The following is a 12840-nucleotide window of genomic DNA, read 5'->3' as shown; positions in this document are numbered from 1 at the left end:
TGCATATTATCCATACATAAACATAATAGTTCTCCACCTTTGAGTTAAGGTGCTTGGAGAGGCTTCCATGTTTTCAGATTTTAATTAGTATTAATGCCAATCTGGATGCTGAAAACATTGTAATCGGGTATTTTCGGGATCTTCCTTCATAATTTTTTATGTTGACAACAACTTCCAAAAACTAAAGGCAGGATATAATTTTAAGAAGTTGCTTCACAGATCATGAGGTTTGCTAATAAGAAAAGCCAGTAAATTTGCTTTGGAAGGTGCATATGCTGATAAATCTTTCCAGTAATACTTTCTGTCGATTGATATCACAAGATATATTTTATTTAAAATTAGGATTGTCTGAAGCTCAGTAGATCTAATTATTTGTAATTACCTAGTTGTTGTCAGTATGTGGCCCTTTTATGACAGCAGTAGCTGTAGTAGGTCAGGTTCATCTGTATATCTTTTCAAACATAGGATTAATGTACTATTGATAAAACCATTACTAGAACCAAATTAAAGTCTGAGCTGATGTATTGGTCCATAGGGTGCTGTCAGACATGAAAGGAGTAATTAGTATTCATTACTTCATACTCTGCAACATTCCAATTATTAATGAACTTCAAACTGTTGATCTGCATCAAATCTATCATAAGCATCTTTCTTTATTACAAGGGGATTGGAGAGTGTGAGTGTGAGTAGAAGAAATACTAACAAAATTACTGAAATAAACAAAAAGTACAACCTGCTGAAAATGCTGTAAATATGGTTTACATGTTTTTGCTCTCTGTAGCCACAGAACTTAGGGTGAATACAAAAACTGGTGAACTAGTCATGGACTAGATTGAAAAGAACAGATGAAAGGAGTTTCAGTATAGAACCATTGAAGATTGTTTGGTTCCACAGACAGAATGAGCTTTGTTGCAGCAAAACAGCACTTAAGATATGTTTGTATTTATTGTGATACTTGCTTCAGATTATTGAAATATAGCTTTTTTGTGCCAGATTGCAAAAGACAAACATACAGATACTATTTCTATTTGCAACATTAATCATTTACTGTCAACTAGTGCTCCACTAAATAATTATTATCTTATCTACACTTAAGCTTTGCAAGAAATGACAATAAATTATATTTCTTGTACATCATGGGCTTGGATTGCACTATAAATGTAATTATATTTACTCTGTATATGTTTGAGCTTTTCATACAAATTCTCAGATGTATTTTGAACAATTTAATACCTTTTTGGTATGACAATTTATCACTTTCTATACCTGTATAAAATATAGGTGTGCATCTATCTATCACAACCAAACTGAGAGTATAACACATAAACCTTAAATAATTAATCCTACTTCAGAAAAGTACATATAATAAATCTGGTAGCTTTAATGTCACCCAATCTTTGAATATGCAACTTAATGGACATACATATGCTTTGCATGCATATACGCTATGTTGTTGGAAACTGCAATTTTTTACTTCTATTTTCTTTGAAAAGGGTTTATTTTCCCAACTGAAGAGTCAGAGATGAATGAGTACAACAAAAAATCCTGCTCAGTTATTAAGTTTACTAAGTTTACATCACTACTCATGAGTCTTAATGATCTCAGCGAGATATATTGAAGAAAGTTTTGAGCTCTTTGGAATAAATAATAAATTGCTTAATTAAACTGTATCATAATACACATCTCTAAAAGTTATACTCACTACTGCACCGTTAAGCTATCAAGGTGCAGTCAATACACTTAGAAAACCCTAATTTAACATTGGCCATAAGCATAATTCATTTAATAAACACAATATAGTAGTATTGCACTATAATTTATTATTTGAAGTTGATAACAGCAATAGTACCGTACTAGATGATGGTGTGGGTGATATCTCAATGACATTGATTATGTCTTATGGGCAAAGAACTCCATGTTTCAGCATCTGCAGATGCTGTAAGAATTCTTAATCCTTGGTAAGTTAACCAGTAAATTATATTGCTTTGATTAGTGGCTACTCATAAGAATGCATATTTGATAAGGCTATGAAAATGTGGAGTAGATCAAATACAGCAGTAAAAAATAGTAAAGAACACCAATCATTATATCACTATTTCATTTTAGTTTAATATACTTTTAACTTTCAGAAAAACATTATTGAAAATGTGTATGTTTTGCAATATGTTAAAGATCAGCAATTAATTAACCATGCAAAAAGCAATAAGTGCTTTTGTGCATGTATGCATGTTTTTCAGTTCTTTTTTTTTATTCAGTGAGAAAAATCCAGTCTGCCTTGTAGGTGAACAAGTTTGGTTGAATGTCTGAGTTGAATATACAAAGGACAGTTAATAGGTGATCATTAGTAAGAGAGGATCTGAAACTGGATTTGTTGAACTTTATCACTGAGAATGTTTGTTCACATATGTAAGTGGATCCAAAAGGAACTAATATCTTCTGAGCACGCTGTGTGTGTGGAAAGATCTCCTCTCTAGAGGAGAGTAAAAATCCAGCAGTGATACTAACTTAAAGTATTCTTGCCAATAGTGTATCAGACTGCAGGTCAATGAGTTCTAGCTGAACATCAATGGGAGTATTATCCACACTGCAGGTAAAGGGAGAAAAAAAATCATGTGCATTTCATTCTCAACTGTTTTGAAGTCTTGAAATTGCCTTGAAAACTTACCATGCAATGCATCTAACATGGATAAGAACTTGCAGAAGTGGTCAGCGGATGGTATGGCTTCCTTTAGCATTGGTAAATGGAATGCTGTCCTTCATTTGATTTGAAAGAAACTACAACTTTCTCATGGAAGCCTTCACCAAGCTGTACATTTCATGTACAAAACAAAAAAATAATCCTTTCATTGCAGTTTGGTATTTAGTTCCTTCATTAGTGCAGTGCCATCAACAAGAAATCCAAAATCTGCCATCCGGTTTGCATCTAAGAGCTTTGAGATATCATTCCCTTTCTTCCCTTTCTTCTCACAGAACTTTTGAATCTCTACTCTCATATCCTGTAATCTTTTAAGCATTTTGCCAAGGCTGAGCCAGTCTCATGCTCCTTAGATACAAAAAACTGTCTCTGATTCTATGTTCTTGCCCTGATAAAGTTAACTATTTTAGTTGCAACATCAATAACATAGTTAATTTTTAGCACTGACTTACACAACATCTCTTGATGTATAATACAATATAAAAATAACAATTTCTGTTCAGGGTTTATTTCAGTCATTGTATTCTACATCCGCTTCAAAAGTCTGACATTTTTCCTCATCAGATTTGGACCATCATCTGTAGTAAACACTGTCAGTTTGTCCCATTTCAGTCCCAGCTTGTCCAAGTATGCATTTACTTCTGTGAATAAATCACTTCCTGTTATCATCTTTTTCATTGATGGCATTTAAGATTCCTCCATAATCTTAAAGTTCTTCATTATCCCATGTACAAAGATGAGTAACTAGCTGTGTCACAAACATTGAAGTTCTCATCCAAAGCCAAGGAGAAAGAGTAAAAATTGTCTGCTTGTTTTGCAGCTGAAGTCCCAGATTTCCTGTGATGACCTCAATCTTTCTCGTTATGATTTGTCTCAAATGCCACTTTTTTTCTCAAGGCATATTAGCACTTCAGAGTCCACCAAACTTTCTTTGATAAACTCTCCATCAGAAAATGGCTTATTGTTTTTTTTTTTTGCAATTTTGCAAGATATCACATGACTGGTCTTGACTGCTCCATCTCTGGACGCACAAAGCTTGGTAAAAAGTACTTGTTGGTTTTGCAGCTTAGCTAGGAAGCATCAGATGTCCATGCCCACTCTGTATCATTTCCCTGCATGTTTAATCGCATGGTGGCAATTCAAATTGTAATCCTTACATGGCAATCCATAAACTAAATACATAACTTTACCTCTGACTTCAGTAAATAAAAACTTATTAAATCCATGTCTCGAAAAACTCTACATTCTATATCAATCTTTCTTTTTTTTAATGTGAGCTGTCATTTTTGAGGGCTAACAGCTAGGTCAGCATCTCTTGTAGACACCTATTCTCTAACACATTACTCTGAAGGTTCATAGGCACATGTGCACATATGTAAATTGAAAAAAATAGCAGTCACCTTAAAAAAAAGAGCAATACACTTGTATTCCATGTATGGTATACCCTTATTTACATTTGATTTCTAATTTCCAGTTGACCTCACATGGACCAGTCAGAGACAGCCCTATGGTTTGGGGCCATAAAATGTCCAGGTCTGCCTTATAGATAAACCCTAATTTCTCACTTTTTTCATAGCACAATTGCCTCCTCTTCCTGCACTATACCTAGATATTTTTCAATGTTTTCATTTAAACATATACTTTCTTTAATATAAATATCTTATAATGACATCTTAACTTAGATTGTAAAATACAATGTATGAGAAAAAAATAACATTGTTCTTAAAACAGTACTTACAAAAAAAAAAGGCAATCACAATTACCACTTCTGTACTTTTCTGTTCTTCAAAAAGTACTTACTTTCCCTTTTTAATGGTGTTTCTTCCAAGCAAAGGATCAAGCACGGGGTCTATTTTCTCATTCAAATTTTCAATCAGGACAACATCTCCACAAGCCAATGTTCTTTCAATAGTTTTCAAAAATCTTTAATAAAATAGTAAAACAGGAATTTGTCCAAGACAATCTATGAAAAGTGCTAACTGAATGTAATTATTTATTCTCTCCATAGGACTTCTAAAAACAGCGCTAGCAAAAATTCAAGCATTGCTAATCTCCTTCCCACCAGATATTTTGAGTGATTCAAGATGAAATAAATTGAGCAATTTGTTACTCAATAATAGATAATTTTTCCACTTTATATGTCCATTATCAGTACAAGTGGAAGTAATTGCACAATGCTTTCATTTCCCATGGTCTCACTTGTCAAGTTTGTTAGGAAGTCAAATTCTTTGGCTTAATTTTCTATATTTTGCTCCTCAAGCTGAATATGAAACATACCTGAAGCACTTTCAACAACTGCAAAGTTTAGTTAAAGAAAATCCCTATAGCAAATTTAGAAAATTCTTATTGAGTTGTTGATATTAAAAGAGGCAGAATAGAAGAGGAGAAAAATCTTCTTAAGAAAGGCAGAAAGCATCCCCAGTCTTTCTGCTATAGGAAAACAGTCTCAAGCAGAAGCCTGAAGATGCTAGGCTTTATGAATGGATATTTTATATCCATTCATAAAGCCAGGCCACTCTATTCATAAAATTATCTCAGACAAACAAAACACGTAGGATTTGCATTTTCCCTTTTGCCTTTAGAGCCAGTCATTAAATATTAAAGGACATATTCTTGCACAGGAACAGACAGGGCTTTTTTTTCCTCATAGAACGCCCAGAACGGAGTTCCGGCACCTTTTTTGGATGGAACCTTGTAGGGTAGGCAAGCCAGATTGTATGACGTGTGTGAGTTCCGGCACCTTTTTTTTTTTTTTTTTTTTTTTTAGAAAAAAAGCACTGGGGACAGACATCTCAATCATACCCCTCCCAAATTGTATAAAACCCCCTCTACTCTCAACCCCAATTTTTCAGCCACCCCAGAAACATGCTGCTGTCACTGTTGTTTCTGGCTACCAAGTAAACAGAGATATCCTTTCCAACTGCAGCCTGCCTCCAATTCATTTCTCCTGTGTCTTTCTCCTGGCTTGGAATAAGAACTGAACCAGATTTTACTTCCAACACAGAAAACAAATAACTTGCTCTAAAATCATGCTCAAGTTAGATATCCAGTATAACAGTATAATATAACACCAAACACATTGGAAAATAATTAAAATATTGGCATATTTGATAAGTTCAGATTAATCTCTCTGAAACATCCACCCAACATGTACTTTATTTTACATGCGGTAAGTGACTTTGGGTGGGTGGGAAATATGTCATGCTGTTATACAATCTGTACTTACCCTTTCTCTCCTAGAGTCATGATTTTAAGATCAGTTCCATATTTATTCTTTATCCATTTAATTGCTTGTAGTTGAGGATCTATGAGAAGTGGCCAGCGTTCACAGTTTGTTAGAATAGCAGCATTTTCTATTGACATCTTATCACTGGGTAATCCTTCATTATTCCATGTTGCTATCATTGCATCATCAGTCAACATGGCAACTAGATCTAACTCTGTACTTGTTGGAATAGGAATCTTGAATAAAAAAAATATTTTTCTATAATGTCAAACCTTGTACAATAAACCATAACCAAGGAAGCAAGAATCACAAAGATTTCAGTAAAGAATTTTAATGTGAGAATTAGATACAAGACACAGAATTCTGCAATCATGCAATAGGAAATTTCAGTCCTAATTTATGAGTAAGTTTGTTAATATGGAATCTATTTCAAGTTTTGAAACTTTTCTTCCTGAGCTTTCTGCACACAGATTGAACTGCTGTTTAACTAACAAGCTCTTCCATCTGTTGTTTTTCTTTAAAGATCTTGCTGTTTCTTTATCAAATTTTTCACAATCTGTTGCATAATGTTTACTAATGCCACAAGAAAACATGAATCAGAGTATCAGAAATAAAACAGCTGGCAGTAATATATCCATGTATTATTTGTATATATTTTCATCAAAAAACATGCCAGGAAGATATGGAAGCAGAAAAATTGGAAAGACTTACTTTTTGCAATTTCAGAAATGGAAGCCACATATGTTCAACTAGCTCTTGGCGATAAAGTTTAGTAAAGGGACCAATATAAGAAACAAAAGCAGCTGTTAACAAAATGTCACCACATGCAGTTATTTCTTGTTCTTCAAAGGATTTAATTGAGTGGCTCCAACGAATATTTTCAGACTGAAAGACAAACAATAGGAGGGGGTCACCTTCTATGTGGGAATATACAAATGAGGTGCATATATCATCCATCCCCCCCCCCCCAAGAAAACAGCCTGTAGCTTCCCCAAATGAGATGGACTATTGGCTCCAATTAGGTGATAGTTGTTTCTTCTACTGAGACAAGTTCCGGATGAAGAATGATGATCATTCTATCATTTTACTTTCTATGAGTAGATATTTATGATACTTTAAGGATGGGAAAGCCTGATTTCTGAACAACAGCAGACAGTAAGCAGGAATTTCTTCATTTCAATGGTGATGTTAGCATTAGAGAGAAAAGGTCTTGCTATAAATAATCACATGGTATAACAACAAAAGGTACAACAATAAAAGTTCATCTGAATTATATCTATCTGCTCAGATATTACTTCATTGCTTTGGTAACAATATATTTGATAGAATAGTTAATCTGTCCTAAAGTTATTAATCTGAAGTTGTGGTCCATATGATGGATCAGAAAAGTCACATTCCTAGTTAATTCTTCTCAGCCTACTTTTACAGTGAAGAGCACAGCACACATGCCTTAAACTTCTTCAACAGCCATGCCTTAAGTTTCTTGGGGGGGGGGGGGAATGTAAAAAAAAAAGCATGATCACAATTTCTTAATTTTGTTTTTGCACTGGGAGACAGATAGGCTAAAAGACAAAGATATTTTCAAGACAAAGCAATGATTGGGAATTTGAATGCAGAAATTGATAACAGTGTTCAACTGAATGATATAGCAACTATTTATTTAATGCTTTTCTGAAGAAATTGCTAAAATTCAGCATCTAATTAAGTAGAACTGTTGTGTACTAGGAATAAGCAAAAGTTAAAAAACAAATAGATTACTTTTTGAAATTTTATATTATTTAATTTTGAAGCATTCTTATTCTCTGCAGAATACAACAGTTTCTTCTTTAAATCATCAACTGAACCAAATCAAGCAACAAACTCATTATTTTGTAAGGAACTTTTGATTTATCCATCTCTCCCCTGGTTGTCATTGTATGGTAATACATAAACAATAAAGTGCCCCCCCACCTCATTCTCAAACTAGCTTTGAAATTTGAAGATTTACTAAACATAGAATGATTGTCTATTAAAATCTTCAGTAATTTTACAGTTCTATTCCAGTATCATAAATCACAAGTGACATTGGCTAACAAGAGTTTAAGAATTGGAACATGCAGTGTAATAAATTTCCAGACAGTTAAAAATCACTATAATTTTATTATAATGCATTATAGATTGCCTGTAATATCATCCTGGCCGGGGTGACCCATTTCTAATTTTGAACAGCTGTTCAGCTCGGGAGTTAGTTAATGATTAAATATAAATTGCCTGATTTATTAGGCTGAATGGTTGAGCTTCCAGGTCAATTCTATATAGACAAAATCATCAGTCTTGATGCTTGTTAGAAGTTAACTATCTCCTGTTTAAGTAAAAAAAATTCTCCAAGGAAAGGAGTTGATGCTCTCAATTAATTTCTCTTTTTCTTTGCTTACTGAACAGTACTCTACAGAGAAAACAAACCCCATTATTGTGTAATAAATGTTTTTATCAGCTGAAATAAAAAGGGGAGGCTCAGAAAAAGTAGCACGTAAGATACCTTAAGACATTGCAGGACCTAATGAAAGGCATGAAACTAGCTTTTATTTGGCTAGAACCTTTCAAACACAGGCTACATGCTATTGATAAATTTTCCAATTTTGTCATTTAAATACATTATCTAGAGGATATGATCTGTAATTAACAGGTCATCACAAATGTAGTGTTATTTTTAATTTAAACTCACATTGGCTTTTCTAGCTAAGTTTGTTTTAACTTGCTGTATGATTTTCAATATTAACCAATTTTTTACAAAATACCATAGAGCTTTTGTAAAGATTACTTTCTTAACATTGTAAACAAAAGCTATATCAATTACACACCCATCTTTCACTAGTATTGTATCATTGCATGCAGCATTATTATTCATTCACTCTGAATCAATATATAATAAATGATAACCACTGACCGGACTCCAGAGAAATACATGGACCAATTGTCATGCCCAACCACAAACCACTTTTCAATTTTCATCATATTCTGAATACATATTATATACAAAATAGAAAGCTTCATTTTTTAATGTATTTGTATTTATTTAATATGCACTATGTGGTCTGTTACCTACAAATTGGGTATTAAATAATCATCTATTTGATATAACATTGCTTTTCTACAACAGAAGTAATTGAAACACTAAATATCATATCAATATTTTGGTTAGATATGCATTCGGTTCTTAGTGGAAAATTAATAGCTTTTACGCAAATCCAAAGGTTAAGTATATTGTGTGTGAATAGTTCTGAACTGATGCTTGTTTAGCCTCGGTGTTTATTACCCGGAGACTGACTATGCTGTCAGAAAGTGTTCAGATCTATATACAGATCTGGTGAATAAGTAAGAGTTTGAATTCAACCTACATTAAAAAAAAAACCAATGCAAAATCTTCAGACTGTCCCATATGCATTACATATTGCACAGAACAGTATGAATATATTTTATTTCATCAGGAGAGCGTCCACTACCAATTAATTCAGAGATGCCTATTGAAAAATACATATAATTTTCCTTTCAAATCCTGTATGTTTTTTCTTATCTTTTTAATATAAGCAAGCAGAACGGAGATAGGAACTTCCAAGTATTATAGCTAATTGAAAAACTGATTTGGCAAGTAGGCAAACATAGTTAATTATAAATGAATCAAAAATTTGGAATCACCTATATATGCTTTACTGGGGTGTATATCTAACCCCAACTTTCACATAGCAAAACAGTTATTGTGAATATGACTAAATATCTTCTGTCATAGAAAAAGGCTTCTAATCTTCTATAGAGATATGCATGTGAAATGGAAATATTCTGCACATATAATTAAGGCCATAGAGTTGATTTGCTCTTCTGTATTTCAGACTGCACTGATTGCTGATATTGACTGTAAGGTAAAAGTCATCAAATATTGGGTAAGGCTTGGTTCTAAAGAACTTTATTTAGTCTTGCACATTTTTAAACTGCAAATGGACAACAGAATTTCCCAGCATTGATGGCAAGTTACTTTGAAATGGCAGAACCAATAGCCCCTCCAAAATAATTATAGCTGATGACTGCTAGGTTTTCAAACCACAACATTAAAAGTAATTAAATTAATAGACTAGCACCGAATAAGGTTTTGTCCTGCAGATGCATCAGAAGTTTGAAGATTGGTTTAGATATATGTTCCTAAGTGACTGTGTGGAGAATAATGCTATCCTTAGGCGAATAAAGTACATAAAATGACATATACTGGATGCTATCACTATATTTAACCCATTTCAAAATGCTTAGAAAGTCTTAGGAAACTATCAAAAGGAACACTACTACACCTTTAGAAGCTAAACAGATAAACATGATTAAGCAAGGTGGATTCCAATGCATGCGCGCATGCATGCGCGCGTGCACACACACACGCACACACACGAGAATGAATAAAATATTGACTTGCCTGAAGTCCTTTAACAAGTCTGTTGGCTAGCTCTATAGTCTTATTGGTTTGGCCAACTTCTTCTTGGCATCTGACTTTTTCTGCTGTTGCTTTCTCAAATGATGATGTAAGCTTGCACAGATTGTGGTCCAGTTCCTTTAAAATCAGGAATGGGTTAATTGTGGTTCATTTCGTATTTTCATATATGATAACTTATAGGCTCATCAGTACCACACAACATAACTGCCCTCAAATGTTCTAAACCTCTGAATTTGTTATTGGTTCCTTCTTTCTGCTCCTTGCTCATTTCTGGCCTATCACTTTAATCTCATTCTTTCATTCTTGAAATCCATAAAATTCAACCAATGGGGGGAAAATATTTGTGGATTATTTTATACAAATGGCTGTTTACATAAAACATCAATTTTACAAAAATTGTTAATAGAGTTTGGAGTGTAAATTCAGTTTTTCCATTGCTTCAAAGCAACTACATGCCTTGCCCTAAAGTTCTTGATCATAAATGACTGAGACATCAGTGTTAACTTGATGGTTAGAGATGCAATAAAGTAGCCTACTGCAGGCCCAAGCAGAACAATTGATCCTTTTCTATTGGCTTTATGGCACATTCAGCAAAGAGAATAGATATGGAAAATTAAGGTCGTTTCCTAGAAGAGATTAATCTAAAAGACAAACTTGTTTTAAAAAAATGTTGTATTACCCTGAAATTTTCACTCACAAGAATTTTTTTAAAAAATCTTATCGAGGATTTTCAAACCATTCATTTAAGACTCTAAATCTTTTGCAGAGAAAGAAAGAATCTCTGTATAAAATATACAGACCTTTTACTTGCCAAGAATGTAAAATTATTGAAAACTATATTTTTTTCAAACCATTCTGTCTGAGCCAGGCATTAGTTGCATTTTGCTCTATTATAAGTAACATAGATAGAGAGTTTACCCAATGTCAGGATCTCAAAAAGGTTCTGGAGACAGACATTAGTAAATAATAGTTCAGAAAACAATTGGAGGGAAAGGCAATATTATAATACTGGGGAAAATACTGGGGACTGTGATGTGGAGGCTATTGTACATCTTGGAACTAACGATCTGTCCCAAAAAGATGTACTCTCTGTGCAGAATGATTTCCAGAGCTTGGGGCAGGAACTTAGCAGAATAGGCTGTAGGCTTACTTTTTCAGAGGTTTTACCAGTTTATAAGGAGCAAAATGGAAAAGGCCAGCGTATAGCACAATTCAATATGTGGCTAAAGGGATGGTGTAAAGAGGAAGGCTTTGGATATATTAGTCATGATGTCAGTAGCTGGTCCAATGAAAAAATGTACAAAAGAGATGGTTTGCGTCCATCAAAGAAAGGGACTGAGTTACTCGGCTATAAATTCACAGATTTTCTGGAGGAATATTTAAACTAAACAGCGGGGACAGTGAGTTAATTGATACAGAACATCCCTGTCCCCGGCAATCTAAAAACTATAGGGCTATCAGTGCATGTAACATAGATGTGTGTGTGCACAAGAATATCAACCTTGATGTCAAGCAAAAATCAAGCTTTTAATAGCGAGTGCCACAAAAGTGCACTAACCAAATAGGTGGTAAGACAATAGGGGAACTCAGGCACCACACAGGTTATGTAGAAAGTAAACACAGGGTCAGTCATAAAGGACTCAAATGTCTATACACCAATGCACAGAGTATGAACAGCAAACAGGGTGAACTAGAAATTCAGGTTAATGAGGGCAGATATGATATTGTTGCCATTACAGAAACATGGTGGGATGAAACCCAGAAATGGAACACACAGCTAGAGGGATTTAAATTATTTAAAAGAAACAGACCAAATAAAAGAGGAGGTGGAGTTGCTCTCTATATAAGAAATAACTACATCTCTACAGAAATAGAGCACAACAATGATGAAAACTGTCTTGAATGCATTTGGGTCAATATAAAAGGGTGAAAAAATGACATTGCCATAGGTGTATACTATAGACCAACCAACCAAACAGAGGAAATAGATGAACTTTTTGCTAGTCAGTTAACTAAAGTATGTAGGAAGCACATCACTATTGTAATGGGGGACTTTAACTACCCTGACATCAACTGGGAGACAAACTCTGCACCAAGTGGAAGATCAAACAGATTCCTGACAAACCTAGCAGACAACTTTGTCTCCCCAAAAGTAGAGAAGGGAACTAAGGGATTAGTCATTTTGGATCTAATTCTCACTAACAGAGATGAAATGATAGAAGGTTTTGAAATGATGAAATGATATAAGGTGTTGGAAGGTAGTGATTATGCAATATTGGAATTCAACATTATGGAAGCACAAGCAATAGAACACAGTCAAACTAGAGTCTTGGACTTCAAGAGAGCTAATTTCAATAAACTTAGAGAGGGCTTGGGAAGGATTCCATGGATGAGAATCCTCAAGGGGAAAACAACTCAAGAAGCTTGGGAAATTTTGAAAAGTGAGATAATAAAAGCCCAGTCTAG

General features: G+C 34.0%; 1 protein-coding gene across 1 annotated transcript in view; it reads right to left on the bottom strand.

Moving 5' to 3' along the window:
* The window catches only part of DNAH11 (dynein axonemal heavy chain 11), a 179082-nt gene that overhangs the window by 40880 nt on the left and 125362 nt on the right, over positions 1 to 12840 (bottom strand). Inside the window, exons 62-65 of the mRNA XM_015810808.1 lie at positions 10357 to 10491; positions 6633 to 6806; positions 5922 to 6157; positions 4496 to 4618 (exon numbers count right to left, since the gene is read on the bottom strand). Of these exons, the coding sequence (XP_015666294.1) occupies positions 4496 to 4618; positions 5922 to 6157; positions 6633 to 6806; positions 10357 to 10491 (668 nt within the window). The remainder of the gene's footprint in view (positions 1 to 4495; positions 4619 to 5921; positions 6158 to 6632; positions 6807 to 10356; positions 10492 to 12840) is intronic.

The sequence above is a fragment of the Protobothrops mucrosquamatus genome, unplaced genomic scaffold (assembly GCF_001527695.2).
Source record: "Protobothrops mucrosquamatus isolate PMUCROS unplaced genomic scaffold, P.Mucros_1.0 scaffold21, whole genome shotgun sequence".
NCBI lineage: Eukaryota > Metazoa > Chordata > Lepidosauria > Squamata > Viperidae > Protobothrops > Protobothrops mucrosquamatus.
Note: the sequence above shows the minus strand (reverse complement) of the source record. Positions and strands in the feature narration are given on the sequence as shown.